This window comes from Cylas formicarius, unplaced genomic scaffold (genome assembly GCF_029955315.1).
Source record: "Cylas formicarius isolate icCylForm1 unplaced genomic scaffold, icCylForm1.1 PGA_scaffold_6__28_contigs__length_40554024, whole genome shotgun sequence".
Lineage (NCBI taxonomy): Eukaryota > Metazoa > Arthropoda > Insecta > Coleoptera > Brentidae > Cylas > Cylas formicarius.
Genome location: NW_026844347.1, coordinates 23,044,815 through 23,072,450, shown reverse-complemented (window position 1 = coordinate 23,072,450; position 27,636 = coordinate 23,044,815). Strand labels below are relative to the sequence as shown.

General features: G+C 34.3%; 4 protein-coding genes across 9 annotated transcripts; 2 read left to right on the top strand and 2 right to left on the bottom strand.

The window, feature by feature from the left end:
• The first annotated feature begins 893 nt into the window (after nucleotides 1-893).
• On the top strand, nucleotides 894-23,597 carry LOC132703779 (SEC14-like protein 4). Its single transcript, XM_060673246.1, has 10 exons — nucleotides 894-1,085; nucleotides 17,076-17,145; nucleotides 17,368-17,411; nucleotides 17,466-17,586; nucleotides 17,640-17,831; nucleotides 18,518-18,598; nucleotides 19,231-19,430; nucleotides 21,125-21,282; nucleotides 22,388-22,539; nucleotides 23,240-23,597. Exons 1-10 carry the CDS (start codon nucleotides 1,026-1,028, stop codon nucleotides 23,440-23,442), a joined length of 1,281 nt encoding a protein of 426 aa, XP_060529229.1. The 5' UTR covers nucleotides 894-1,025; the 3' UTR covers nucleotides 23,443-23,597.
• LOC132703777 (armadillo repeat-containing protein gudu) lies at nucleotides 3,171-22,381 on the bottom strand. 6 transcript variants are annotated; one of them, XM_060673235.1, is made up of 11 exons: nucleotides 21,751-22,381; nucleotides 21,306-21,489; nucleotides 13,234-13,449; nucleotides 10,655-10,835; nucleotides 9,444-9,901; nucleotides 9,256-9,385; nucleotides 8,969-9,202; nucleotides 6,951-7,238; nucleotides 4,937-5,135; nucleotides 3,953-4,076; nucleotides 3,171-3,900 (listed from the first exon to the last, which is right to left on the bottom strand). In XM_060673235.1, exons 3-11 carry the CDS (start codon nucleotides 13,350-13,352, stop codon nucleotides 3,618-3,620), a joined length of 2,016 nt encoding a protein of 671 aa, XP_060529218.1. In that variant the 5' UTR covers nucleotides 13,353-13,449; nucleotides 21,306-21,489; nucleotides 21,751-22,381; the 3' UTR covers nucleotides 3,171-3,617. The 6 variants fall into 6 exon arrangements, with proteins under 6 accessions (XP_060529218.1, XP_060529220.1, XP_060529221.1 ...); XM_060673237.1 differs by having other exon boundaries at nucleotides 21,306-21,965; nucleotides 22,231-22,381; XM_060673238.1 differs by having other exon boundaries at nucleotides 22,231-22,381.
• A 117-nt stretch (nucleotides 23,598-23,714) lies between the features above and the next one.
• Nucleotides 23,715-24,903, bottom strand: LOC132703782 (thioredoxin domain-containing protein 17-like). Its single transcript, XM_060673252.1, has 3 exons — nucleotides 24,603-24,903; nucleotides 24,057-24,138; nucleotides 23,715-23,995 (listed from the first exon to the last, which is right to left on the bottom strand). Exons 1-3 carry the CDS (start codon nucleotides 24,748-24,750, stop codon nucleotides 23,842-23,844), a joined length of 384 nt encoding a protein of 127 aa, XP_060529235.1. The 5' UTR covers nucleotides 24,751-24,903; the 3' UTR covers nucleotides 23,715-23,841.
• A 502-nt stretch (nucleotides 24,904-25,405) lies between these two features.
• LOC132703780 (actin-like protein 6B) lies at nucleotides 25,406-27,541 on the top strand. Its single transcript, XM_060673247.1, has 6 exons — nucleotides 25,406-25,766; nucleotides 25,834-26,254; nucleotides 26,352-26,541; nucleotides 26,606-26,759; nucleotides 26,825-26,913; nucleotides 26,976-27,541. The coding sequence occupies exons 1-6, from the start codon at nucleotides 25,562-25,564 to the stop codon at nucleotides 27,189-27,191; spliced, it is 1,275 nt and encodes a 424-aa protein (XP_060529230.1). The 5' UTR covers nucleotides 25,406-25,561; the 3' UTR covers nucleotides 27,192-27,541.
• Nucleotides 27,542-27,636: the final 95 nt, after the last annotated feature.

The following is a 27,636-nucleotide window of genomic DNA, read 5'->3' as shown; positions in this document are numbered from 1 at the left end:
GATAGTGAATAACTAAATAAATGAATAAATAAATTTAATTCATCATATTATTTCAGACTACCTACCAGTGAAACGAGATAAAACATACATATTACTTAACTAGTAAACTACCTCATATAGTTTAATGTAAATTTGATATGACGAACAATAGCAAGGGCTTATTTTTTTTCAATTTTATAATCTAAATGCTTTTATTTTTAACAAAAAAAATTCTTGTTTATTATCGCTAAATGAACACAGTTTTCAAGAAAAACAATAATACAGAAATTATAATAAATTGATGCTGCATTTTTAATTAAAAAAAATTAACACAATCAATTATTTATTTTTCTTTACAAACAGATGGAAATTAAAAATCTACAGACATATACTTTTTCTCAATCTCCTCAGAGACCATTTGTTTTTTTACTTGTTTTTTTTTTATATAAAAAAGCATTCATGTTTTTTCTCAAAGGGGATTTTTTCCAGAGTAAACAAAAATTACTTTCTTAAATTTTAAAGATTATTTTATATAGGTTCTATATGGTGTTAAAAAACATTACTTAATTTCAAGGACAATATTTTAATTTTAAAAAAGTTTTTCCATTTTTATAGACAATAAATTCCTATACCGATAATATTCTTAGCTAAAATGGACAGCTGTGTTTTTTTGTCGGTATGCTATTAGTAAAAATTAAATGGTTTTAAGCGACCTTCCTGGTCTAAATTATTTATAATTAATTTAGAACAAAAAAACTATAGGCAATAGCAAAATCAAATAAAAAGAAGATGAAAGCAACACACTAAAGAAACGTTCAGTAGATTAAGTACAACTGGTTGCCTATACACGCTGCAATACTTGGTCTTGTTTTAAATCTTCCCCACTAAAAGCAGTATTTGCTGCCTCCCGGAATCACCTGTAGAATTATCGTCAGTGGTGAATATCCGCGACGGCGGTTGGTCAAATCAATACGAGAGGTACCACCAATTCGAAAGGCATACCTATACTGAGTTGTTTATTTACCAAGGACGTGCGCATTCGTTTGATGACCATGAGTGTCGCGAAGATCTCGCTGGATGACGACCAGAAATTTGCACTGATGAAGGTGAGCTTGTTGTGGCTGTCGTAACGTTTGTATGCGGGAACACGATTGTCTGTTTCGATGATTAACCGTAAAAAATTATTTATCATTAATTATTATATAAAGTAGTATAAACTTTTAAATTTGACACATTCAATGACAGTACTGTAAGCATTATAGGGGTGATAGTTTTTCTATCGGTAAATAAGACATACTTTTAATAAACTTATCCCTTGGCAGGAAAAGTAATTTCATTTGCATTATTATACAGGCATGTATTTATTTCTGATCAGTGTTAGTCGTTTAAAAAATAATTCCTCTTTAGAGTTATCACTTTTCCAAAATCAAAGCCCCGTTGCAATGTTTTTGTTAGTTAGTTGTTAGTTAGTGCAAAACGGTTGTTGCGTCTCTTAAAATATCATCTAACCTTCACTGCAAAAAGGTAGAAATGATTTTTTTGTATTAAAAACTGTTAAACAACCAACAACCGTCACGGTAACAAAGTCTTTGTAATTTAGCCTCATGAAATGTACGCAATTAAAATGGACATCGTTTTTAGTTTAAACTAATTTTTTGTTTTAATTAAAAAATGCTTTTAATTATTTCCTATTTGTGCTTTTAACATAAATTATTGATTCATCATTTTCTCGATAAATCGATTAACGCTTATTACTTACACTTTCACATATTTTCTTAATCAATTGTGAGAGGGTTAATAAATTGGCCACCGTCCTATATAAGATCTTTTGGTAAAAAATCAATTTTCTGAAAATACAAACTGCACTACACAACAGTAGAACATTGTATAATATATAAATTTATTTATATATATATTTAGGTTCATTGAAAATAATAAATGTTTCGTTAATTGAAGTCCGAAAATTATGAAATTTCTGAAAATTATGAAAAATTATGATTCCATTGAATACCGAGAAAGTACTTACCATTGCGTTAATACCGTCGCTAACAATATAACCTATTAGCAAAACTAGGAGGCATAAAATAATATAGGCATATTACCTTCTTTGGTAATCAAATTTAAACAGGTAATTTAACTGAATGAACCAGTGGCGTAAGCAAAACTTCAATTTGATGAAAGCTGCCGGCCAACGCGATTAATTATTAACACATTATTTATAAAAAACCGCTTGGAAATTTAATTCAAATTGAAATAATAATTTATATAATGTCTCTATTTATATTCGCCGATTATTTTTATTTGCTCGCCCTGGTTTTTCTTTTCCGACTGACTAACCAGGGAAAGCGGCGCTGCGTTTTTATTCAATCCAACCGTGTTCGCCGCGATTCCTGCGTATGCGCCAGAGCTCCTGAAAGGTAGACGGGGGCCATATTGCAGTATATAATTTTCAGAAGTAATGACCGCTGCATTGCAGTATATAATTAAACACGCACGCATTTACCTTAAAATGTACATTTAACCAATATTTTTAATTTTTGTCAAAAAGCAAAACATTTACTTTCTTTTTCAAAACATACATTATCATGGTATAAAGTTCGTTTTTCGTTATGAAATGGTTTTCGTTATGAAATGGAAATACTTAATGGTGTGTCAACACCGAAGAACATAATTTTTGGAATCATTTTAGGAAAAAAAATCAAAATCCGTTTTTGTATTATCTAAAAAACGATTTTGTATATCTTTTTGAAATTTGCACATTCTGTGCACAAAACTTTTTTATTTCGAAAAAAAAAATGCTACGCCACTAGTATTTAGTTAATATTGTATTTAGCTTATTTCTGCGTAAAAGTCATCCTTTGCCTTTTTCTTGACAGATAATAATTAAATTAAGAATGTTACATTTCGCTAATATGGAATAAATTACCGTTTATAAATTTCATTGTTATATTACTTCTCGTTGTTTTTCCGTTTGGTTAATTTATATTTTGTGCAAATTTTCAATAGGGTGAATTATACATGTATGTAACTCTAAGTTATCACGTTTAGAACATACGCTTCTTCTTAAAAGAGAGCTCAGGAATGATCTTCTTCTTGGGACCCCATTAAGGTACACCCTGTATATACATATACATTACTGCAACCAAATGCAATACTAGAAAATTTTTATTTGTTACCCTTAAAAATGTTGAATGTATTAGTGCAGAACGCAGTTATTGTCATAGATGGCATTACATGTATTGTTTTTGAAATAACTTCCTTTTTGGCCTACGAGACTAGAGAAGAAGCACGCGGTGGAATGGCGGACCAAGTGTAGAATGAATTATGTTAGTTTTTTTATAAATTCCAATATTTAATACATCCTTCTTAAAATAAAACGCTTCAGTGTGTGTTATTAAACCCACATAATTCAAGAAAAAAGAGTCAAAATACATCATAAGCAATAAATATAAACACTCTATTCTTGCAGTTGTCTGCCACTAGTTTTACACTATCCGTCACATCATTAGCATTGCCTGCATTACTGCAACTAGTCTAGTTCCATTGGTGAAATTTACTGATGGAACGCCTACTCCTTAGCGGATTTTAAAATAACGTTTGTCTCCAAAACCACTTTACTGAAACTAATAAAACAACTCTCAATCATTTCCGTTATCGGACCCCTCAGGTCGTATAAGATGGCAAGTTTCGGCTTCCAGTGCTAATTTCCGAATATTAGCCAGACACCCTGCTGCCGCCTCTTGGAGCTTCCAATCCGTCGACGACACGGCTTTGAGCAAGAATGGTACTACCCCGCTCTCATGCATCGTAATGCAGTTAAAGGGGTTGCTGGATAGATGGAAGAGGGCGAGCGCGGTCGTCCGGTGCACCCCCGCGTCACCATCCGCCATATATTGGACCAGCGGAGTTATGGCGCCCAACCTAAATTCATTTGTTTGGCGTCGATGATGAACGTTGAAATGGATCTTCTTACCGTCCAAATTCCTTGCAGTTCGATCCCCAAGCGCAGCAATACGCGACTGCCGAAGCCAAGTGTTGTCTAAGTTCGACGTCTTCAGTTTCCACCAAGTTTACTAACATCGGCACAACCCCATGATCTATAAAATCGGAAACAATAATTTCCCATAAAAAAAATTGTATCGAGTTAAATTTATTACCTCATTTAGAGACTTTATTTTAGGAGATACATTAAAATAAAAATCGTTTGTCATTACATTCTTCAGTCATAAAAAAAAAAAACATGAAAGTAATTCTAATCCGGGGAACCAAAAGTTTTTCCAGGATTACAGTGTCAAGCTGTTCAGGCTATTTTCAAATTGGAAGATCATTAAATAAAAAATATGGACCCAATTTTCTCTACAAAAATCTTAGGAAATCGCATGACATGCACACAAACCTACATTAATACAGAATCCAGAAAGTTATATGTTCATTGTTAAACCGTTCAAACAATATAATGGAAGGACATTTGCGATTCAGTTGAGTCGCAAAAAAATGTCAAAGTTTCAAATTAATCATTTTAAAAGAATTACCAGAAAAGGTTATTTAGTTGTTTAGTTTAAACTGGACAACCAGAATTAGGACATCGATATTAGCAGAAGAGAAATTTTGTACCATTCTGCGGTGGTTTGCTAGTGCTGCTGGTGATCTTCGATCAGTCTGCACAATCCAAAACTGACCGTTAAGTCTTAGGGGACAACGACGCTTGCGAATCAGTAAACACTCTCTGGTTTATCAGTCCAAAATCCCTAAATAAAACTTTATGTATATAGCTCGCTAATGCCCCAAGTCTCGCACCCCCGAACGTGTCAACGTTATATGGGAGTATAGGTTTTTATCGCCATTAATTTTCTCATAAAAATTAATCTTGTAACCCGTAGGTTATTTTTTTTTTTTTTCCAAAATGAGTTTCACTCTACATTTAAGATGGAAATCGTAATAAGTGCATAATTTTTACCTGTTATAACAGCTAAATTCTCGATGTCTTTCGCCACTTCGGATATAGCCGCGCAAACGCATGCCAGTACGTGAGAATTTGGAGACTTGAGAAGATTGACGATAAGTTCCAAACCACCCACGAAACATCTCACCATTTCGCCAGAATCTGTGGCGTGGCGAATGCAAGGCACCAAAGACCAAGCCGCGTTGGCTTGGACCTAAAGGGAAATAAATTGTCCACCAAATTCTTCAAATGGATCAATTTCTAGCATTTAAATGGATGCATATAAGGAGCAAAAGATGTCTCTACAAGTATTGAGTGGGTCGACAGTATGACGGAATGATCAGTTTGGTTAATATGGTGCTACAACCGCTTTCAAATACTCTATAAACTCAATTCCCAGTAAGGCCGTGTTATACATACACCAAGCAATAAGTTGCATTAACATGGGATACGTTACACTTCATTTGATACGCAAAATGGCTGGAACAGTTCAAGAATTTTAAAAAAACGTACAGGGTCACCATATATTTGTGATTTTTTCAATAGTATCTCATTCTCAGCCTAATAACCTTTCGATATACGTTTCTTAGTCTGTAATTTTTATGTCGTACGATGTGTTCACAAATTTGGAAGGTTTTCAAATTAGGGGAATCTTTTAGAACTAATAAAGAGGTATTAAAATGTAAGGAAAATCAGATGCTCTGAGAAATAAGTGGCACACAATTTTTCGATTTAAAATAAATTAATATGAACATTTTAAAACCAGTTCTGCAGCCATTTGTTGCAGTTTAAAATTTGAGAGCAACATCTTTAATCGAGCGATTGATTTAGTGTAGTAAAAAACAATAGTAATCATCCGTACCCATCTTAACTAAAAATGAACAGAAGTGAAGAATTTATTTTGGCTTTTAACTCTGGTGACGATGTTACGAAAAATTCCAAGGTACCTAGTAACCAAATTACCAAAAATATATCTTTATATTACGCTTAAATACTTTCGGTGAAGTCGTTATCTTCAGCTAACGACTTTGTTTACCAAAAAAAAATTCCAAAACTGTTAATGATTAAGGAGTCGTTAGATATTTCTTACTCGAAAAACATGTTATCGAGAACCATGTTGGTTTAAAGTATGTTAGATCTCATTCAGTTGTAGTATAAAAACTATCAAGATGAACGTGAAATCCGCTCCTTAAAAATTATGAAAAGAAAGCTCCAAACATATTTCGTGAAAGAATGTCCTGCTAAATTTAAATGAAAAAGAAGTAAAAATGGCTTAGAAGTACCACTGTACTTTAGAAAATACTATATTTAATTAGTTTCAATCGAGGTTTAAACTTTCTTCTCACAGATCGTCACAAATCATTAAGAACAAGTCAACGTAGATCAAGTCAATTGTGGAAATCCTTGATCAAACGCTGAAATCTCATTGGCTGAATTTTTAGGCACGTTATGAAATTAAAAATTAGAATTAACTAAAACTTTCACTCTTTGTTCTTGTTAAATAAATTTACTTCCACAAGTAAATTCTTTTATGTTATAAATAAACTAATTAATTTGAATATGCAATCCATTTATACGCATTTAGACAGTGATTATAGTGTTTTTTTTGGGGTAAAACAAATCTTTGGGCGGACAGGTAAAATTAATAATTAATGTAGCGTGATATTTGCTGCATCCCAAAATCCAAATTAGAGTTAATTGTTAATTTTATAATAATACAATAACGATCGATTATTACCTAAAAATTAAGTATTTTACAGGGTGTCCAAAAAAATGTCAATATGAAGATACTTTTTCAAACACCCTGTTTAATTTTCAGTTAGATTTTTTTTTTATCGAGTGCTAATGTCACACATGCGTTTACTGCTGAGCGGGTTAAACATTTTAATTTTACATGTGTTCTGCAGTTGCAAATTATTTACGATCCTGTCAGCAACTCCAATTTTTTTACCGATTTCGGTAGCTTTTTTTTCTTTTGGAGTGCAAAACGCGCAAGTTGGTACATCTACATAGTCCCTGCGTTTCTTACCCTCGGCGAGTCATTTTTCAACAATGACCAAATCAACCTAACACCGTCGAGCTGCTCGATGATTCTCATCGATTCTGGGTCTTCTGCGCATTCTCTCAAAACCATGGGGACATTCTCCAACAACGGAGAATAGGTGTAATTAAGCAGGTTAACCAGGTGGGGTATACCTTCCGCCCTTCTTAGCGCGGCGCGGTTATGTTCAAACTTAAGACACTCCCCAAGCGCTCCCACCACGTTGCTCAACACCTCTTCATTTTCTTCTACGTTTTCCAGTAACTTAACCAATACCTAATAATGGCAGTAGAAACCTATTTCATATAATTACGTCCTTAGATGGTCCTAAGTAACATTTCTCAGACACTTGAATTTGTTCAGTTAGAAGTTTCAGTTCACTAATGAACTTTTATTACAAAACCAATTTGAAACATTAATCAGCATGATTTTTATGATTTGCCGACTTAAAATGAAAGTGTTGGATGACAGGTTCTATTAGGCGAGTAATTATTATATACGTCGCTAAGAAAGTTAGCCTTTAAACATAAAAAAAATTCCAGAGTACTTTATAAAATTAACCAAAACTGACCTTATAAATACCTCATACGAACTGGTTTTTTTCTTAAAATATTTTCCTATAAATTTTTTAAAGCAGTAAGATATCAAATTCTATGTCGGGGTTACTTTTAACTGGCGTTTATACCACAGGATAGGAATGCATTTTTTAATTTCATCCCGAAACGTTGTGGTTCGACAATATCTTAATATGTTCGGTTGATAATTACTAAACCAGTTGTTTTACGGAAACCCAATGAACTGAAAACTGAAACGTATGAGCCTGGTCATTATTATTATGTTTGGTGACTTCGAAAACAAGTGGTTGAATATAACATATGTTGATGAATAAAGATGGTTGATAGAAGTTAGCCACAAAGTTACTGCGAAAATAGAAAAATAGCTATCATACTTATCATTATGTTTCATAAAAATCAAAATTTTAAATAGTCGAAAGGTAACGTCTTTCAACCTTCAAACTTGTACCTGTGCTAAGTTGTGGCGCAACTGATGATGAATAATTTAGATGTCATTAGACACGCGTGGGTTTGATGTCAACCGCGTTTTCTGATATTTTAACATTTCTTAACATTTAACTCATTTAATAGGTTAAGCATTCGTCTTCACGGTTAATTTATTATCGAAACCGATCTGAAAATTGTCAATTTTCAATACTGTTTAGATAATTCAAAATATCTTCCGACCTCAAGATTTTTAGTCGCTCGATGATTTCATAAATTTCTTCAAGAGTTTTTTGGGTTGAATAAAGAATGACTATTTTATTCGTTCATCGTGATATTTTATATTTTTTATATCTACATGTTTCTATATTTGTAGAGTTCGGAAATATATAAACTTTTCATCCAGGAATACAAGCATCAGCAACGGAAAACAATATTGTAGTTTCGGTTAGTTCTCGTTCCTTGGTTTGGTTAATAATGATCCTCGACTTTCCAGTAAAGGCCGAACGACTGGACAAACTATTAAAAAAAGAACCAGTACTTTCACTATTTTCGTAGATTATTTATTAGATTAGAATATTTCACAAGATATTATTTTGCAACAAACTATCTACACAACAATAGAAATTTATCAGGCTCGAAAATCTGTATCCATGACGCAACTGACGTTGTTTTATTCAAATCAATAAATTCAGTTTGTATTTACCAAACAAGACTTACCAAGGGGCGAGTTCAACAACTTCACCTTAACGTGAAAACCAACACTTTGCATACGTTGAAGTACTAGCAATGTACAAATAGCAAGACAGTTCAAAATCGGGGAAAAAATCGTTATAACTTTTGAGTGAAGGGTTGAGACTAAAAAATAAATGCCGGTGTTGAACCCTTATCAATCATGTATCTGTCGAGAAAAAATACGGAGATATACGGCCTTTTTTGCTTATGCATATAGCTGCCAATAACAATTTAAGACTTCATAGTGATCAGGGAAAACCCAAACTAACTAACCTCGACTGTTTTGAGCTGATCGAACCTCTCCACGTTTTCGGGACTGATGGCTGTTTTCCAGATCGCACCTGTAACCGCCGCAAGCAGCTTCTTATCTTCTTTGGTGTTTGAATCGCTGGCCATATTCACAAGCGGATCCAATCCTCCTGATTGTCTTACTATATCCCTGGTCGCAGTCTTTTCGCAGCATTTGAAAATAGTATCCGCACAATACCTCCGCAGGTCCGGAAATTCCTGGTAATACAAAGTCGTTCCCAAAAAAGTTTTTTGTCTTGTTCTCGAGTTACCCCTGCATATAAATGTGTCACTATGTCCCTAATCATCCCCTCTGTTTGGATTGCCAACTGGTAGTTCGGATCATTGGCGCACTGCGAAATAGTTCCCATAGTCGGCACAACAACCTCCATGTGAACCGATCTACAACATCAGACGCTAATCCCTCGAAAAGTATCAATGGCATCATTACTTCCACTACCTCAACAATCTGGCTAACAGAGGTACCGAGCCGCTCTTCATCATCACCTGGATATTCTTTTTGCTCTTCGAAGCAGACCACAAAGCTTTAACCGCGGCCTGTACAATATTCACCTGTTCGACTTCGTCTTTGCTCAATTGTTCTTTGGGCGTCTTCAAATATTGTTCGTCGATGTCGAGAAAATCGACCAGTTTCGGAATGCCATCGCATTTTCGAATTTGTTTTCTGGCTTTTCTCACTTGAGCCACGTTGTATATGGTTTCCGCTACCAGAATCTGTAGATCACGGGCCGGCTCCTTCAAATTTTTCACGAGTAAGTCTACGCCGCCTAGATTCGCGATACTACGGCGTATGTCCTGGTTTTGCGACAGCTCCGCGAGAACGCTCAATGCTCCTAACTTGCATTTTAGGTCTTTGGTCTCCAGCAGATTGATAAGTAGTTCCAGTCCACCGATTTCCTAATACGAAGCACTTTTTCGTAACGTAATGCTGTAGTTATGATTAGTTTGGTGTAGTTTTCCAAAAAGATACAGGTTCGCGAACTGTACTGTACACACGACACAAAAATAAAAGGCTCTTATCAAATTTCGACAAAATCATAAATAATTGCTGGTCTAACGTCTTTATCCAGATTTTTTTACTACTTCCCGAGTATCCCAGTTGATATAAAGTTTCAAATGTCACTTATTCTTCATAGGTATCGAGTATGACTTACCAACCGATGATATCTACGTAACGGGGTGTTCAATATTTAAAAAAACGATTTCAGCGAAAATTGACAAGTCATATACTACATGTAATTAAGCTGATGGTAGTCAATTTCCACATTTTCTTTAGAGTTAATTTTGTAGAACTCAGTGGCCAAATCACGTTTGGTCAACTATCATCAACTCAAGAGTCAAAAAAGCTGTACATTTAGTGGCAAAGTAAATAAAAATTGCAACAAAGTCAGTGACTTACATATCTTTGATAATACTGTTCGTTAGGATACATCCCAAAGCAGCACTTAGCACTGAATATCACAATTTATGCATTTAATCATTATAAATGATGTTGCTAAATATCAAAAAAATCGGAAAAAAAACATCTCATAGCTAAGCATTTCCGGACCTACATATATATAAACTTTATTTCTTTTTTACCGAGCTTCTGTGCGTGATTCATAAAAAGCCTGTAAAATCTAACTTTCAAGCATGAACATGTTGGCTTACCTGTATGGCTAGCTGATTAATTTCAGTGGTTAAATCGTGGTCTTTCAGGCAACAAAGAGCGACCACAGTCGCTGTTTGATTTCCGGTTTTCAAATACTTGACCAGTTTCTGAATGTGCCAGTACTCAGGTGGAATGTCAGTTTTGGGTCGTTCCACATGCCCTTCATCATCTGATGACAACCTGGGCAATTATATTGCTACGTTATACAGTTTAAATAAATTCGATCTGTAGAACGGGGGACAAAAGAAGTTGTTAGCGCTTAACGGGATAATCAATGGATAGTCAATCATATTTAAATTATAGCATTTAACTTGCTAAGTCAAAATTGCATTGTATTGCTTAGGTAACTTTTGAAACCTACTTTCCCATATTGTTATTTATTGAATATTAAGTACTGAATTTACATTAGGAGACTTATTATAATGAGCGACTAATTCATTGTTTTAAATCTTTTAAATTTGGCTTAGTTATAATAAGTCTTTGCTTTTGCCAGAAATTGTCGATATAACTTGCCGACGCCAATAAAACACCGGCCTGAACTTCTGTAGGAGCATCAGGTGTTTTAAAAGCATAACGATTAATTAAGTTTGTTTAGATATAATAAAATCACATTAGTACAAACAGAAAATTCGATCAGGCTGAATATATACAATGTATCAATAATCATCTAAAAATATACGGTTTTATTGAAAATCTAATTATGTTTCACTCTCAGGATCGTCATTAAGATTAATTACAATGGGCTGTCTGTTACTTTGTACTTCAATTTTGAAAATGTGCTGTATTGAATTTTTGCAGCTCTCAACATGTATATTATTAACTACATGTTCAAACCAGTTTTCAAAAACAATCATAAAACAACAACAACAACAAGCGGTTTAAAATAATTCAAGTTTCATCTAGGTAAATTATACATGCTCTATACTTTTTAATTTCCTTACCACTTTTTTTTTGAATATTTTGCACTCATGTCACAAATAATTCTACGGAGTGTAGTACGACTAACAATTTTATTAGTTTCATCTTCTTCTAGCTTGGCATATTTTCCTGATTATATCTTGTTTACTATTGTCCATCAAATTGAATTTTACCACTTTAATTTTTTCCTTCATATATTGGGTTGTTCGGAAAGTCATTTCGTTTTTTTTGGAGAACATGAAAGACAGTTTTCGTATAATGAATAAATATTTTATTAAATTATATATTGGCGGTTCTGGTCCAACACCTTTTGCCATCTTTCTGGCAGTAACATAATTCCCCTCTCATAAAAGTTTTGGTCCTTGCTGGCAAAAAACTGGTTCAGGTGGTTTTTGACATCTTCATTTGAGGTAAAGGTTTTGTCATCCAAAAAATTTTGCAGGGACCGGAACAAATAGTAGTCGGAAGGTACCAGATCTGGAGAATATGGTGGATGTTGCAGTACGTCCCATTCAAGCTGTAAAAGTTTTTGGCGAGTGACCAAACTTGTGTGAGGTCTCGCATTATCCTGGTGGAACACTACACCCTTCCTGTTGATTAATTCGGGCCTCTTCTCTTTAAGTGAATCATTCAATTTGTCCAGTTGATGACAATAGACTTCTGAATTAATCGTTGTATTGTCCGGCAAAAGCTCAAAAAAAAACGATTCCTTTGACATCCCACCAAACGGAGAGCATCATCTTTTTTTGGTGAATGTTGGCTTTTGACACGCTTTGAGCCGGTTCATCTTTTCTGCTCCATGACCTCTTGCGTTTAACATTGTTGTATACAACCCATTTTTCGTCCCCAGTAATAATCCGCTTCAAAAATGGATCATTTTCTTGACGTTTGAGGAGCGAATCACACACGTCAACGCGACGACACAAATTTCCTTAAATGCCTTTATCGCATCTTTGTCAGCTTCGACCGGCCTTCCAGACCGTGGTGCATCTTCGACATCAAAATTGCCGGATCGAAATTTTGCAAACCAGTTCTGGCACTGGCGTACTGTTAACACGCCTTCTCCATACACATCCGTCAATTTTTTTCTCGCTTGGACAGCATTTTTACCTTTTCTGAAGTAAAAAAGTAAAATATGACGAAAATGCTGCTTATTGCTCTCCATATTTAAAAGGGCACCAACCAAAAACTATTGCGTAGAATTAATAGAACTTTTTCACACACAAGCCTTGCAATATCAGCTCTCAAGACATATAATGGTTATGCGGCTTAAGTGTGAAGTTGGTTTCGAAAAAACGTAATTAAGTCCTCTGACGGGAAAAAACGAAATGACTTTCCGAACAACCTTATATTAATAATATCCTCTTTATCGAGAGATATTGGCATTTTTGTAAGTATACGCAGGCTTCTTTTAAAGCTTCCTGTTTAATGAAACCTCTACATATTAAATATTCACACACACTTTTCACTATTTGTTTTGCATCTAATGGCAAGTTATTTTAATTAGATATAAACGGAAAACTTAGTGATAGAGTCGTAAGACGACAATGCTACTGATATCAATCAACATGTGGTCGACATATACCTGACTAGCGACTTATCCCTTATACATGAATAAATTAAATACATGAATAAATCATTTCAATACTAATGAAAATACCCCGAAACAGAAGATCCCTCGCTGTCTGTGGGTTCTTCAATCACAACTTCCCTGGGTATGTATTTTCCAGCATCTTGAGCGAAATTGTCCAGGCTCTCCCCGGATTCTCTTGGGTTCATAGGGTTTCGTTACCAAAGACGCATTTCAAAAGACGACAACCACGGTTGACAGCAACGTCTGTCAGAAGTTATGTGCCAAAATTAGCACGAGAGTATCCTAGAAGTTTAGGAAGCACTAGGCATTTGAAACGGTGATCATAGGCTACTGTAATTTCCTGGAGTAACGAGTGATACAAAATCTTTATCTAGAAAAATTATTTTTTTAAACTGTTTTTTATTTATTACTATAGATAATTTGATGGCGAGAAAATGGAAGTTTTTTTCTGCCTAAAGCGTTGGTTTATTCGGCAGGTACGGTATAAAGCAGAGACTGTAAATTTGAAGACCAATTTTGCAATCTTTACAAAATTAAGTTTTACCACAAGAATAAAGAACAATTTATTCTTGTGATTTCAATTTCAATCTTTCTAACCCTCTAATTTTTTTTATTTATATTATATCACTTGTTGCCATATAGCGGATAAATTATGAAATTTTGTATTTCCCGCACAAAACATAACTGCAATTAAATGCCAATAATTACAATTATGGATTCGTTGAAAGCAGAAATTTTGGTAATCGCTTGCGAAGATCTCAAATAATAGTTTTGGGTCAAGAAGTTGGATCGGTGATGTTCAGATGCTTTCGAAATTCCTAAATAATTATAAAAACCTTATTTTGGCAAACACTTCCCATGGTGAATTGACAGTCAAAGCAATGTTACTTCAAAAGAGAAAATTTCCTTTCGCCAACCATCATGATTCCATCCTCACCATTATTATTACATTTTACCGGTTACACATAAAGTGATTGACCTAGAAATGAAGCGCGGGTATAGCAAGTCTCGAACCTTGAGGTGTTGGCTGGTTACTGAAACGAAATCTTAGTAACATATAACTGATAGAATAACTCACGACTACTGCCTTTTTACAAAACTGAATGCCCCCCCTCCCCCACCCATTGATGCCTTGAAGAATTTGCTCCCTAATGTTAACGTGCTTTATATTGAAAAATTCAAATTTGTCACATCTATTATAGTACTAACAAGTCAATCCAAAATAGTGAAACCTGCATCTGAACCTATTGTTGGCGCTGTGGTAAAACGAATATCAATATTGAGAGTTTGAACAGTACTATAACTAAAACCTAATTTAAAGCCCGCCAGTGATAAGATTATTGTTATAATATTGTAAAAATATTAGAGAAATGTAGACATCATTTCTTTTTATTTTTAGAAAAGGAATGAAACCTTTATTGGCAACTATTTTAAATAAATGGTGTCCATGTGTGTGTGCGTGATCTACATTTTTAATAATGCTCTGTTTTGCAACCATTACATACTTTAATCGATGCCCAACAATCGAGCCGAATAATTTATTTATCAGTACAAGATACCTATTAGCGGTCGTATTACACTGCCAGTCGTTGGTTATGAAAGTCCGTTATCAAAGATACGTTGACCTGCTTTTATGCAGTTTCTCCGCTTTGCGTTTTAGGTATGAAAACAGGATAACGTTCATAATAGGCTTGGCACTTGGCAAATCGAAACGTACAATTAATGTAATTAAACACACATTGCGTAATAGGGTTTCAAAACTTAGTAATTATTTTTATATGGCAAACCATCTCGGCCTAGGTATTTGATCCAATTACTCTTGTGTGGCATACGGAAATATGCATATAGTTTTGCATAAACTGGATACTAAATATTGACTGATTGATTACAAGTTATACCCAGTTGATACGAGCCCTAACAACTAATTGTTCGGACGATGTACGAAATAATAAGAAAACAATTTTATACTTATTTTAAATTGATTTTTTTTGCCTTTTCGATTGAAAAATGAAATCACGCACTTATTTTTATAACAAAAAGTAATGAATAAATACATAAATTACATAACAAAATATTAAAAACCATCCGAATTTGCTGACAAATAAATATTCAGACGTATTTAAATCTTTTACTTTAAATCGAACATTAATAAGAAGTAACATCACCTTTCGCGGCAATAACAGCTTTTATGCGTCTTGCAATGTTCGGGGGTGAAAGTGTTCCAAATTTCGGTGATTTTTGCCTTTAATGCTGGAACTGTACGCTGAGGATTGTTACGCAAAGTATTTTTCATCCGATGCCATAAAGTTTCAATAATATTCAAGTCGGGGCTACTTGATGGCCACGATAAAATTTTCATATTATGGTCCCCAAACCACTTTTTTTGTTCGTTCTATTGATGGAATCAAACTTCTTGATAAAATTTGTTGGTATTTTTCTGCATTTACAGTATCATCAATGAACTCGTAGTTGCCAACCCCTTTATCACTCATACACCCCCATATCATAACACCCTAAGGAAATTTTACCGTGCGCTTTAGACAATCTTTGTGAAAGGGATTTTGTACGAATCACCCTTTTTCGCAAATCGCCTACACACACATCAAATTTTGATTCGTCGCTGAAGATAACGTTACTCCACATTTCCGTTGTCCAGGATATTTTAGATTTTACCCAATCCAAACGTTTTTTCTTCTGAATAGACGTTAATAATGGTTTTTCCTTTGCCTTTAACAAAAGTGGATCATAGAATATTAATAATTTTTATATTGAAACAGGAAAAATTGTAAACTTAAATTATAAAAACTCAAACCAGACTTATGCATCCATTGTTGTAAGACGCTTCGTCTGCTAGTTTTACAAATCTTGACCAGAATACGACGATCTCTTTCAGTGATTTTACGGAGGAATTTACCACGAACGCTAACACTAGCTGTCTCTACGTACTTTTTTATAATATCCCCGACTGTTTTTTTTGCAATACTCAAGTCATTTGAAATTTTTTGCATTGATTTACCTCTGCAGTAATAAGATATGATAATTTCTCGCACTTTTTTGTTTGTTGCAACACCACGCGTCATTTTTTTATCAACTATTATACAAACTTGAAAGATACAACATTTATCTAAGCACACTATATTTTAGGATCAATGCATGGGTAGCATTGATTTCTTGGTCAATAAACATTCGAGTCCGAATATTTATTTGTCAGTAAATTTGGTAAGTTGCCGTTATTTTGCTATGTAATTCATGCGAAATAAAAAATAATTCATTACAAAGCAAAAAAAAAATTAAATAGATATAAAAATGTCTTTCTTATCATTTTTTACACCGTCCGAACATTTAGTTATTAGGGCTCGTATATTTTAAAGCTTTTTTCATTAAAGTTTTGAAGTTTGAATGTGCAAGAAAACATTTTTCTACGCACAGTGTCTCGAGTCACTTCGGGCATTCTCAGTAATTAAATTATAGTCGCATCAATCAGTGAATGTAAGCTTCAGTCATTCAAACAACAAATCAAAACAAATAAAACCTATGCATTATAGAATATGCAACAAATTTGACAAACAAGCGCAGCGAATGTTTAATAGATGACCATTACTTTTTGAGTCGAAACTTGTCGCCTAATATACTATTTTGCATCACTCGAGCATATTAAATTTGCGTAATTCTGGGCCGTAAATCAAAAGAGAAATTGCTAATCATTTCATAAACTGGTTGTCGCATCAGAAATTGCCAGATGGTATCTGCACTGGTAATTAAGACATTTTAATTATTTTTGCTTAAAGTTGAAATCTTTTGGTGTTAAAAACTGAAATTGTAATATCTAGCTATTTACAGCACTTAAGTGCAAATATCAAGTCAATTTCAGCACAATGAAGAAATCACAGATGTCACTTTTGTTTCAGTTTCGACGGAGCGTCCATGATGTGCTACAATCACACCACGATGACTATTTTTTGCTCAGATGGCTCAGAGGTAATCATAAATGAAAGTAATTATACCACTACAAAAATCTAATGACAAATTGAATGTCGCATGCCATCCCATTTCAAGTCAGGTCACTATCCATTATCTCTATTCAAAGCTTTCTTAATTCTAATTTTTATTTTCAGCATACCCCAGATATAGTAGCAATATGGTTGAAATTAACCGGTAACTAGAAATTTTGGTGTAACAACCCTCGTGTTTTTTTTTCAGCACGATCCTGGGATACTACCGCAGCAGAAAAAATGCTTCGACAGGTAAAAGGAAACAAATTATTTGCGACTAGTTTTTAAATTTTTCGATATGCTTAGTCGCTGAGGTGGCGCCAGCAGTGGGAAGTAGACACGGCTCTAAAAGATTGGGTCCTACCGGATGTGATACGGCTCTATTATCCCAGCGGGATATCCGGATTGGACAAACAAGGGGCACCAGGTTACGACTTCCCCGTAATATAAACCACAATAAAACCTTCTTATTTTCCATAGTGATTGTGGTTCCATTTGCCGGGTTGGATGTCGTAGGATTGCTCCATTCTGCCACAAGGCAGGACCTAATACGAACCACTATACAAATATTAGAGTCCACCTTAAAGACAGCGACTGAAACAGGTGCAAACCAACTGGTGGTTATATTCGATATGGAGGGGTTTAATTTGAGGCAATACGCATGGCGACCAGGCACGTAATTTAACCAATTACCAATTTAAAGTCTCTTCATAGATATAAGAAAGTGACTAACTGATACGAATTAAGGAAAGACCCGGGCAAGCTGTAAGAATGAAATATGGCCGAACAGGTCCGTACTTTGCCAAATAAACATTGTTTATAAATTGCTTAGTCTCAATAGAATAGTGTTTTCTACATTTGGGCGGGAGCATTTCCTGAGATACACTAGAATGATTACTAATAAACTTAAACTGAGTAGTATACCAAACCAAAGAATATTAAACACAGGTAGGTATAAAATTATTTTCGATTACGGACCACAATTTTACCTGAATTTAAATTCCGAAACTTTAGGTAATAATCTTGTTGCATTGTATGTTAATGACCACCCGCCAATGACTTCTTATATCTATGAACAGACTCTACCAATCTTGCATACAAAGGAGACCCGACAAGCCGTATTCATTATATGTATATAAAATGATCAACTAAATCACATTCTAAACGCGCATTACTAACTGTTGAAACTGTTGCGATATTAATAACAGATTAATATTTGCGCCCAAAAACATTTCGTTTTTAGTAGATTTTCATTCATAGTTTGTACGGGGCAGAGTTAACTATTCTTAATGATTTTTATGAATGTCATTTGGCTGGTCTCCTTTGAGCTTAACTAATTGTTGTGCAATTGTTTTTAGCGGCCGAAATGGTTATATCGCTGATTCAAATGTACGAGGCTAACTATCCAGAAATTCTGAAGGCCTGCTACATAATTAATGGTAATTAAAGCTTTAAAATTTTAAATTGTTTTGTTAGCAAAATATCGAAACCTAGAAGAATAAAAGACACGAGCATATCGTTGTAGAAAGTCTCTTCCTTTCGGGTTCATAAATCGAGTGTAGATATTTTCGAGATAAATAATAAGACTTTCTTCCACAGCGGGTTGCTTACCCAAATGTCCTCGTTATAATTAAACATAATTTATTTAAGAGCCAAAAATTTTAAGAAACAACTGATTGAGGTTTAATTGCCATCGTTCAAACGGAACTTTGGTATGTTTTGAAAGTGTAATAAATGACTGATCGCGATTGTCAAATTGCTCTAAAGACAATAGTTTTCTTTTACCTTCACATTAAAACCGTTCTTATAAGTATGGTAGAATTTTGTAAGCAATTGAATTAACCGTTCACTTTCAATAGCATCAAGGGTATTTCATAAATTTACTTCAGAAGAATGCGGAGGATTCTAGCAGTTTCTTATAAAAGTTCAGATTTTTATGATTGTATAGTAAAAACATGAATAACGCAACCTTCACCAAACGTCGCAAAGTAGTAACTATAGATATATTATTTGGTTTGAGTTAAGACATTCATGGAAATTTCAAGTAGTCTGTTGTTTCTTTAAATTTTAGCACCGAGTGTTTTCGCCATAGCGTTCAATGTGGTAAAGAAATTTTTAAACGAATCCACCCTAGCGAAAATTGAAATATTCAAAAAGGAGCCGAAAAGGTGGAAAGCAGCTATCTTGCAAACAATATCGGCGGACAATCTGCCCAAATATCTAGGTGGGGATTTGACAGATCCCGATGGGAACACCAAATATACGACTAAGGTAACTGTGAAAAAGCTGGGTCGGTTAATCGAATAAAACTCCATCCTATTGATTAATTTCAACACATACACGATTTTGTCAAATCAAGGTGCGTAAAGTGTATTCCCATGAAAAGAAAGGCTGACCCAATAATCTTGTTCCTCAAAATGTGATGCACAGAAAACAAATTTTTAGAAGCTTCATCCATGTATAATTTTTCTGTATCACCTTTTTCCAAACGTTTCCAAATATTGACTGTTCAAAATACATAAATTTCTACTAGCATCCCTACGATTTGAATTTGAATAGTTAAAATAACGAAGAATCATTTGGTTTACTCTAGCTCTCGATTACGACGCTGATTTGGATTGGATTAATTAGGAATTAGCTCTTTCACGAAGAGTCGCCGTCACCAACTAATCTTATTATTTCTACTTTTTCGCTGAAACTACCACCGCTAGCAGAGGGTCGTTAAAGTGACGTCATTAACTAGTCACCAAATAACGAAAATGACGTTATATTTGTGCGGGACTTGAATTTGACCTACTAATGTCTCAGACGGATGATGTCATTTATGTGACGTGTTTTTTACGTCAATTAGAGTCGTCAACTTTTGTCATTTAAGTGACATGTTTTTTACGTCAACTTAAAGTCAAACATTACTGCCAAAAAATATAACGACTTTTAAATTGTTTTTTTTTTCTTTTTGGAGTAGGGAAAATCGAAAGTAAATTAAAGTAAGTAAAGTAAATTAAATTAGATAGAACGTCTTTTGCGGTTGCGGAAAATGGAGAATTAAAGTTAATGAATAAAGATGAGCCTTTAAAAAATAATAATAAAATAATAATAATGGAAGTATAAGTCTTCTATTTGATTTTTTCACGAAAATTATTATTTTTCATTTTGACTCACCCTGTATAACACACTCGGTATAGACCATAAGAACTCTGCATTGGGTGATTGAGTATAAAAGGGAGTGCCATAATATACAGGGTGTTGCATTAAAAATATAAATTTGATTTTCCACACATTTATTAATCACCTTGTATATTTGAAAATACCTTCTATATTTAACATTTTTCTAAAAATTAATAAATAAACGAGATATATTATTTTGACACACCATTTGAACACCCTCCTACGTCATGGTTTTAAATAGTCATTTTATGACGACATTCTGAGGTCATTTTTGTAATGTTAATAAGATATCCGTCAATTTGACCACTTTGACTTGAAAATGATGTTCCCTTGACGAGCCGCTGCTACCTGGGACTAATAATAATTGAATGCATAGAACACTTTCCCTCTTTTTACGCAAAGCAATCACACGAAACACCTAATTTGCAGAAAAACTAAAAATCGTTCGATTGGGCGTTTCTGTTTTTTTTTATATAATAATACTTCAGTTTTGATAACGGATCCGAAAATCTGTAAAATATATTTTTTTAATCTTTCATAGCTAAACAAAATTGTTTGCGCTTTTTGCAAAAAACTCTCTAATTGTACTTTTTGAACCTTGACAGAATAAAAGTGATTGCTGTTGACCAATGATTTCAGCGCTCGTCGAATACGCAATCTTAATACCTAACTGGAAAAAAAGAAGTGTATGAAAATCTATGAAAAACTAAAGATTTCACTTAGGTTGCTAATAACTTAGTGTGGACACACTAGTGTTAGGAGGAAACGCTGCAGTCTTCGAATTAATTTTTTTTTAGATTAAGCAGGGCGGAAAGGTACCAAAGTCCTTTTACACTAAAAATTTGCAAGACGCCAGCAATGGACAACCTAAACGAGAGCACGTAACAACTGTGATAAAGAAGGGTGATAAATTAATTTTAGATTTTATAGTTGCCGAGGAAGGATGTTTTTTAAGGTACTATTAACCAAATAACTTACAACATAACTTCATTCACTGCCTCTAACCATTTTTCATCGAGTCTCACTCAAAAATGTTGAACATTCTTATACACGCAGTTATGTTTCAGTGGAAAATTATTCAATATATGAGGAGTGCCAGGGAAACTACAGTAGTCAAAATTATATCCGTCGAAAATATTATCAGGATGGCGGTACTGTTAGTCTGGAAGAAAATATTGTGATGCTAATTTTAATTGGAACAGAAAGATTTCGTTCCAATTCTAAATATGAAAAATTAATGTCCCATATTGGTTTTCAGATATTTAACATTTTCTGTTAAAAAGTACGTACGACCGAATTTTGTGAACAATATGCGATACATTTCGTTATCTGCAAATGAAAATAAAAAATAAAAAAAGCAGATGGGTCAAATTGCAAACAATATGAAATTAATATTTAGATTCCTACATGTAATGTGTCATACCTGAATAGATAACAGTAATATTTCATCATCACCTCACAATATTTCATATTAAAAAACTAAGAATATTCGCAATGCACTGTCGTATACGTAGTTTTTATTATATTTGTAATATTAAATAAGACCAGATTATACAAATTTTCATTTTTCTAGTTTTCATTTGAAAAACAAGTTTTGTGAAGTTCGAAAATTGCTCTCAAAAATTGTATATCTTAGTCCTCAAAAAGACAGAAAATTTATAGCCCACGCAATATGTGAAATTTTTCTGACAAATATTAAAAATTATAAAGAAGGACATAAGAAAGAAAACTTTTAAACGATTTGCGTTACAGGGTGTGAAATTTAATTTAATATTCAAAAGTTATCTTCGTTTCGGCCGGGCTAGAAGTCAAATCAATCGGAAAAAATATAAATTTTTCGCCTTTGAATTTAGAGACGCTTCAAATCGCCATCTTGAAACGATTAAAAATTATAGTTTTCAACTTTGCGTGTGTGTGTGGGCGACGAGCACTGACTCCTTGATCACTAAAACGCTATTTTTATGCGGCCTCGGACTCATCAATGATCGATCCTCATTCCACTAAAACACTAAAATAACACATATGGGCACTTTATTATTTATACATTTAGTTTATTTTAGGTGGGATTTTAAGACCGACGGTCACGATATCCGTTTTGGGGTGACGTTAAAAGACGCGAACGGAAACACAAGTCCCGCAATAAGACACCGGAGAGTTGCAGCCCACCAGATCGACGAATCCGGCATCATTTCGTGCCAGGCACCTGCTACATGTGAGCGTTACTATTGTTCTGTTTAGATGTACAGGTTGGCCAGTAGAAAAATGATCCCTGTCTGGGAGAAACATTGCGAAAAAAACTGAAATTAGACATTTGTTGAGTTATAAGTTCTTTAATTGCGTTTTCATTTTCAAATCAATCAATCAACGTAAACTTTGCTTTATAAACAAGTTTTTAAAACAACTCAAATCGTGCAGATTTGTTAAACGCGAAGGTGAAATTAAATATGGCACTCGGTGCTATATTTCCGCGATAAGAACCATACCCCTCCCCCTCCCTCTATCGAACCGTGTTTGGCACTTATAGATCACAGCGCCTTCTTGTGAAAGGTGATGGCGAGTTGTTTCTTTTTGGTTACGGACAGGGTCGTGTCCCGTCAATTTAGATCGCTTGTTACATTATTTATTAACAATCGAAAAACACGAAAATTAACTAACATTAACAAATAAATTCAAAACAAATATCTAAATTATTTTAGTTAAATTATGCTTCAATAATTTTTGTTTACTTGGCAAATAGTTTACAAATTATTTTTTATAAAATCTGTGGCTTTAATAGGTGGAAATAGTCAAAGCATAGAGTACCCCCTATTTAGACAAAATAAAATGTGGCATATACACGTATCAGTTATAAATTACATTACTTAAAGTCGACATTTGTTATCAATTTGTCTGTAGTATAATTTTGCTTTTAGATACAGTAACATTTGATAATTCCTACAGCCTGTTGAGAAGCAAAAAAATTCACTATTGTGTGTATGTAACCCCGCCTCTAAATAAAATGAATATCGTTCCCACCGATAGTGAAATTGAGGCTGCCAAGGAATGGACGGAAAGAAAACTGAGCAGTGTAAATGATATTGCCACTATCGTCGGTGATGGTAGCACCAAATTGTAATTTGGAAATATATTTTTTAAAGTTATTATTGTTTTATCACCAAAAGATAATATTGCTTGAACTAGCACTTTACCTCTAATTAGAATGCAATACAATTAACAATTAATCTGAGTTTCCTGTACATTTGAAAGAGTAATTTCTGTGACATCATAATATTTCAATAATACAAAGAAACAGATTCATTATGTATCATATCTTGGAATGAAGATATGAAGTTTTCAAAAAATAAAGTCTAAAGAGTTGAACAAAATCATTTTACATATATTAATAGATAGCCCTTTTTGAGATATGATTTTAACAACCTTTTATTCAATATGATAACATCACCAAAGACTAAGATTATAATGCACAATGAGGTCAAACTTTATTGAATGCTCTTCTGTTTTGCTTTCGTTGGATCTATTCTTCTGAGCCAAAAATTAATTCCAACAAATCTGATTTTTCACACTGATCACCTTCCAACTTTTGGTGCGTGTTCCAACGTTTCAGAGTTGGGATGACCATTAGTTTGGTCCTCGGATCTTTACGAAACGGACAGTTTGGATCTTTCCATCTAAAACGGAAGTTTTTTTAAATTAAATTGAAAGAGATACTGTAAACAACAAGATACCTACGTTGGTCGATCGCCGACTTCCACTACAATAAAATGGCAATTTTCTGGAAATTTTTCCAACTCCTTTTCTACTACTGGCCATGCTTTAAAAAATATATACAATTATTAAAAGAATCTTATTTACCAACATTACCACATATACAGAGAGCGGCATAACACAATTTGTCGTAAATGCTGGACATAAATTTAAGCCAACAGCACTTAGCTTTTGAAGCGGATATAATAAGTTACGCCATCGATCCAACCAACAGTAAATATTGCATAAAGGTCTATCTAATTTAGAAAATTTTAAATTGTTGGAAATTATTTTGCAAATGTATTCGTTTATTCAAGATATATCCTTTCAAACTGTGGTCACATGACAAAAAATCCCTCGCTCCCCAGATTAAATCGCCATCGACTATGCGATGTCGGTGTTGAATAAATTGCCAAACGCAACTACATTTCATTTTTGTTATCAATTTAAAAATTTATTTTTACTATCTAAGAGTTCCTGTAATTAGCGGCAAATGTTCTGCGTATAAAACATTCAACTTAGTCTTGTTACCTTTTACACAATCTGGGCACCAACTTTCACCACTGGGAAGCTTCGAACCAGTAAAATATACAAAAACAATTTGATCATTTGAATCGAATTCGCCACTGAAGAATTTCGAAAATTCTTCGTACCCCTGTAAATAATGCTTAGTTATCATCGTTGACAATGTTTGAAAAATGTATCAATAGGCATTCAATTCAATTCAATTATGCGTTTCACAAAAAATGTTGGGCACGACTGCTAGGATCATTCGCCCATTGCCGACTTCCGTCGAGGATTTTCACTTCTGGTCAATGACCACCACGTAAAAGAAGAATAACCAATAATTTGCTCAGCTAGCAAAAAACGATTCTGACCGATACCAAAAAAATCGGCTTCCCCCCGCTTCCACCACGGACCATCCGGGTCCATCCGGCCTCCATACCGGCGTGAACAGGGAAAAACGACGGGGCCGACGACGATTATCACTTTAAAACATGCACTAAACACTAAAAACACTAAGTCCACACAGTGGAAACCGATATCAAACTTTTGAGGACGAATACAAGGGATTCTGTCGGGAGCGAACGGAGGTTAAACCGCCGCGTGCAATGCTCCACCACAGAATCTCATCAATAATCATCGTATGCGCAAATGTGTAGATTAGCATTTTCTCTTTTCTATTCATCGCTTACGGTAGGCAAGTTTACCAGGGATAATCGTCCTTGATTATATAAATTTGTTAGATTTTAGCACTAGGGGAGCTAATAATTTTTTAATTTGCCAAATTGGTTCAATTTTCTCTACAGACTATAAGGAAATACTGGTTTTCATATGTTACGAAAAATATCTAATTTTCTACCTGCTTTAATACTCAAAGAAGAAGTAGCTATTTCTTCTATGCTAGTGTTTACGAAGCTCCTAACCTCTTTCTGTGTAAACAGTTATAAATCCATTTTTCTGTGTTTGTTTGAGATATACATAATATTATGTCTGGTGGAATGCTTTACGGCGGAGACGAAATTGGTGCTTTAGTATTCGATCCGGGGCATCATTCGTTGAGGGTCGGTTATGCTCAAGAAGACACTCCAAAAGCCGAAATTCCAGCTGTGGTTGGAGTGGCTCCCGACGATTCAACAAAAGTCGAACCCGAAGCCAAACCTGATGATAGCAATATCTCGTCGACCTCATCGCGTAAGTGTAAAAACATTAAGTTGTTTTCTATTAAAAGCAAATCTGTTCGTTTTTCTTTTTTTGGTAGAAAACAAATATTATATCGACACAACCTTTTTGCACACCCCACGACTTAACATGGAACTGCACAGTTATATGAAAGATGGAATGATTGAAAACTGGGACATGTTCGAGAAGATATTGGATTATTCCTATGATAAAATTATACAATCAGAATCACAATATCATCCAGTACTGTTTTCTGAATCTCCTTGGAACCAACGGCAAAAACGGGAAAAGCTTACCGAAATCATGTTTGAGAAGTACAAGGTGCCAGCGTTTTTCTTGGTAAAAAATGCAGCTTTGGCAGCGTTCGCCAATGGACGGGCCACAGCTTTGGTGATTGACAGTGGGGCTACTCATACTACAGCAGTACCTGTCTTAGATGGCTATGTTATTTCAAATGCAGTTGTCAAATCACCTTTGGGTGGTGATTACCTCATTTTAAGGTATAAAACTAGTGGTTTGTTCACATCAAACCTCACTTAATTCTCAATCTAGGGTTAAAATTTCTTTAATGAGTAATTCCATTTTTTTCCATTAAAGGGCTAGAGAAATGCTTGAGTCAGTGGGAATTGATTTGACTCCTGCTGCATTAATTGCCAGTAAAGAAGTGGTGAGAGATAAAGATAAGCCCCGATTTATGAAAAAAAAATTGTCATTTCAACCTTCAAACTCTTGGATGACATACATGGTGAAGAAAACAGTTCAAGATTTCCAACAAACTGTTCTACAGGTTAGTGATACAATTGTGCTCATATTATGTAAACCTCATATTTTGAAATATCCTATGAATACAGGTGTCAGAAAATCCTTATGATGAACGCATTGTGGCAAACATTCCGGCTGTTCATTATGAATTTCCGACAGGATATCACCAAGACTTTGGATCTGAACGATTCAAGTTAGCTGAAGGTTTGTTTGATCATGCAATGTTAGGAGCAGGGCATATTGGTAAGATTTTACAAATCCGATCAAAACAAATTGAAGAACGTGAATGAATCATTGTTTTATTTCAGCTGCTACAAGTGCAGGTATGTGTGATGTTGACATACGGCCTGCACTTTACAGCTCAGTTGTATTAACAGGCGGGAATTCTTTGGTACAGGTTAGGTTTGTCATTTGCAAGTTGCAAATTGTGTAAATTTAATTTGCATCTCAATTTTCTAGGGATTTGGTGATCGACTGAGCAGGGATTTATCCTCTAGAACGACAGGATCTCTGAGGTTAAAAATGATAGCGGCAAATGGTACTGTAGAACGGAGGTTTGGTGCATGGGTTGGTGGGTCAATCTTGGCGTCAATAGGCACGTTTCAACAGATGTGGATGTCCATGCAAGAATACCAAGAGTCAGGGAAGTCGCAAATTGATAGAAAATGTCCATGAAATGTTGATAAAGTGTGAACAATTTTAAGCATTAAGTTGTTTTTGTAATACATAACATTTTTGTATATATGTTTGTACCATTCATTCTTAGCTAGTCCCATTTAGAGTATTTTTTATATAAAAATCCTGGTATGCAACCCATTCTTTAATTATATTTTGAATAAGTACTTCTATTTCTATATACTTTTTGACAATTACAAAATAAATCGTGAAAGTCCCATGACTGCAGCAAAGTTTTTTTTTGCTACGAAAGACCCACTGCCTGACAAAAAAGTCTAAAGAGAAGAAATCACTAGTAGTCGTGGGAGAGCTTAATACTCAAATACAAAAAATTGGCGCATCTCTTATCTATTTAATATTAGTGTTACCCTCTCTCGTTAAGAGAATGCATTCTTAGACGCAGCTTCTAACCTCTCTTAGGCCATCCTTCGCAAAAATAATATCA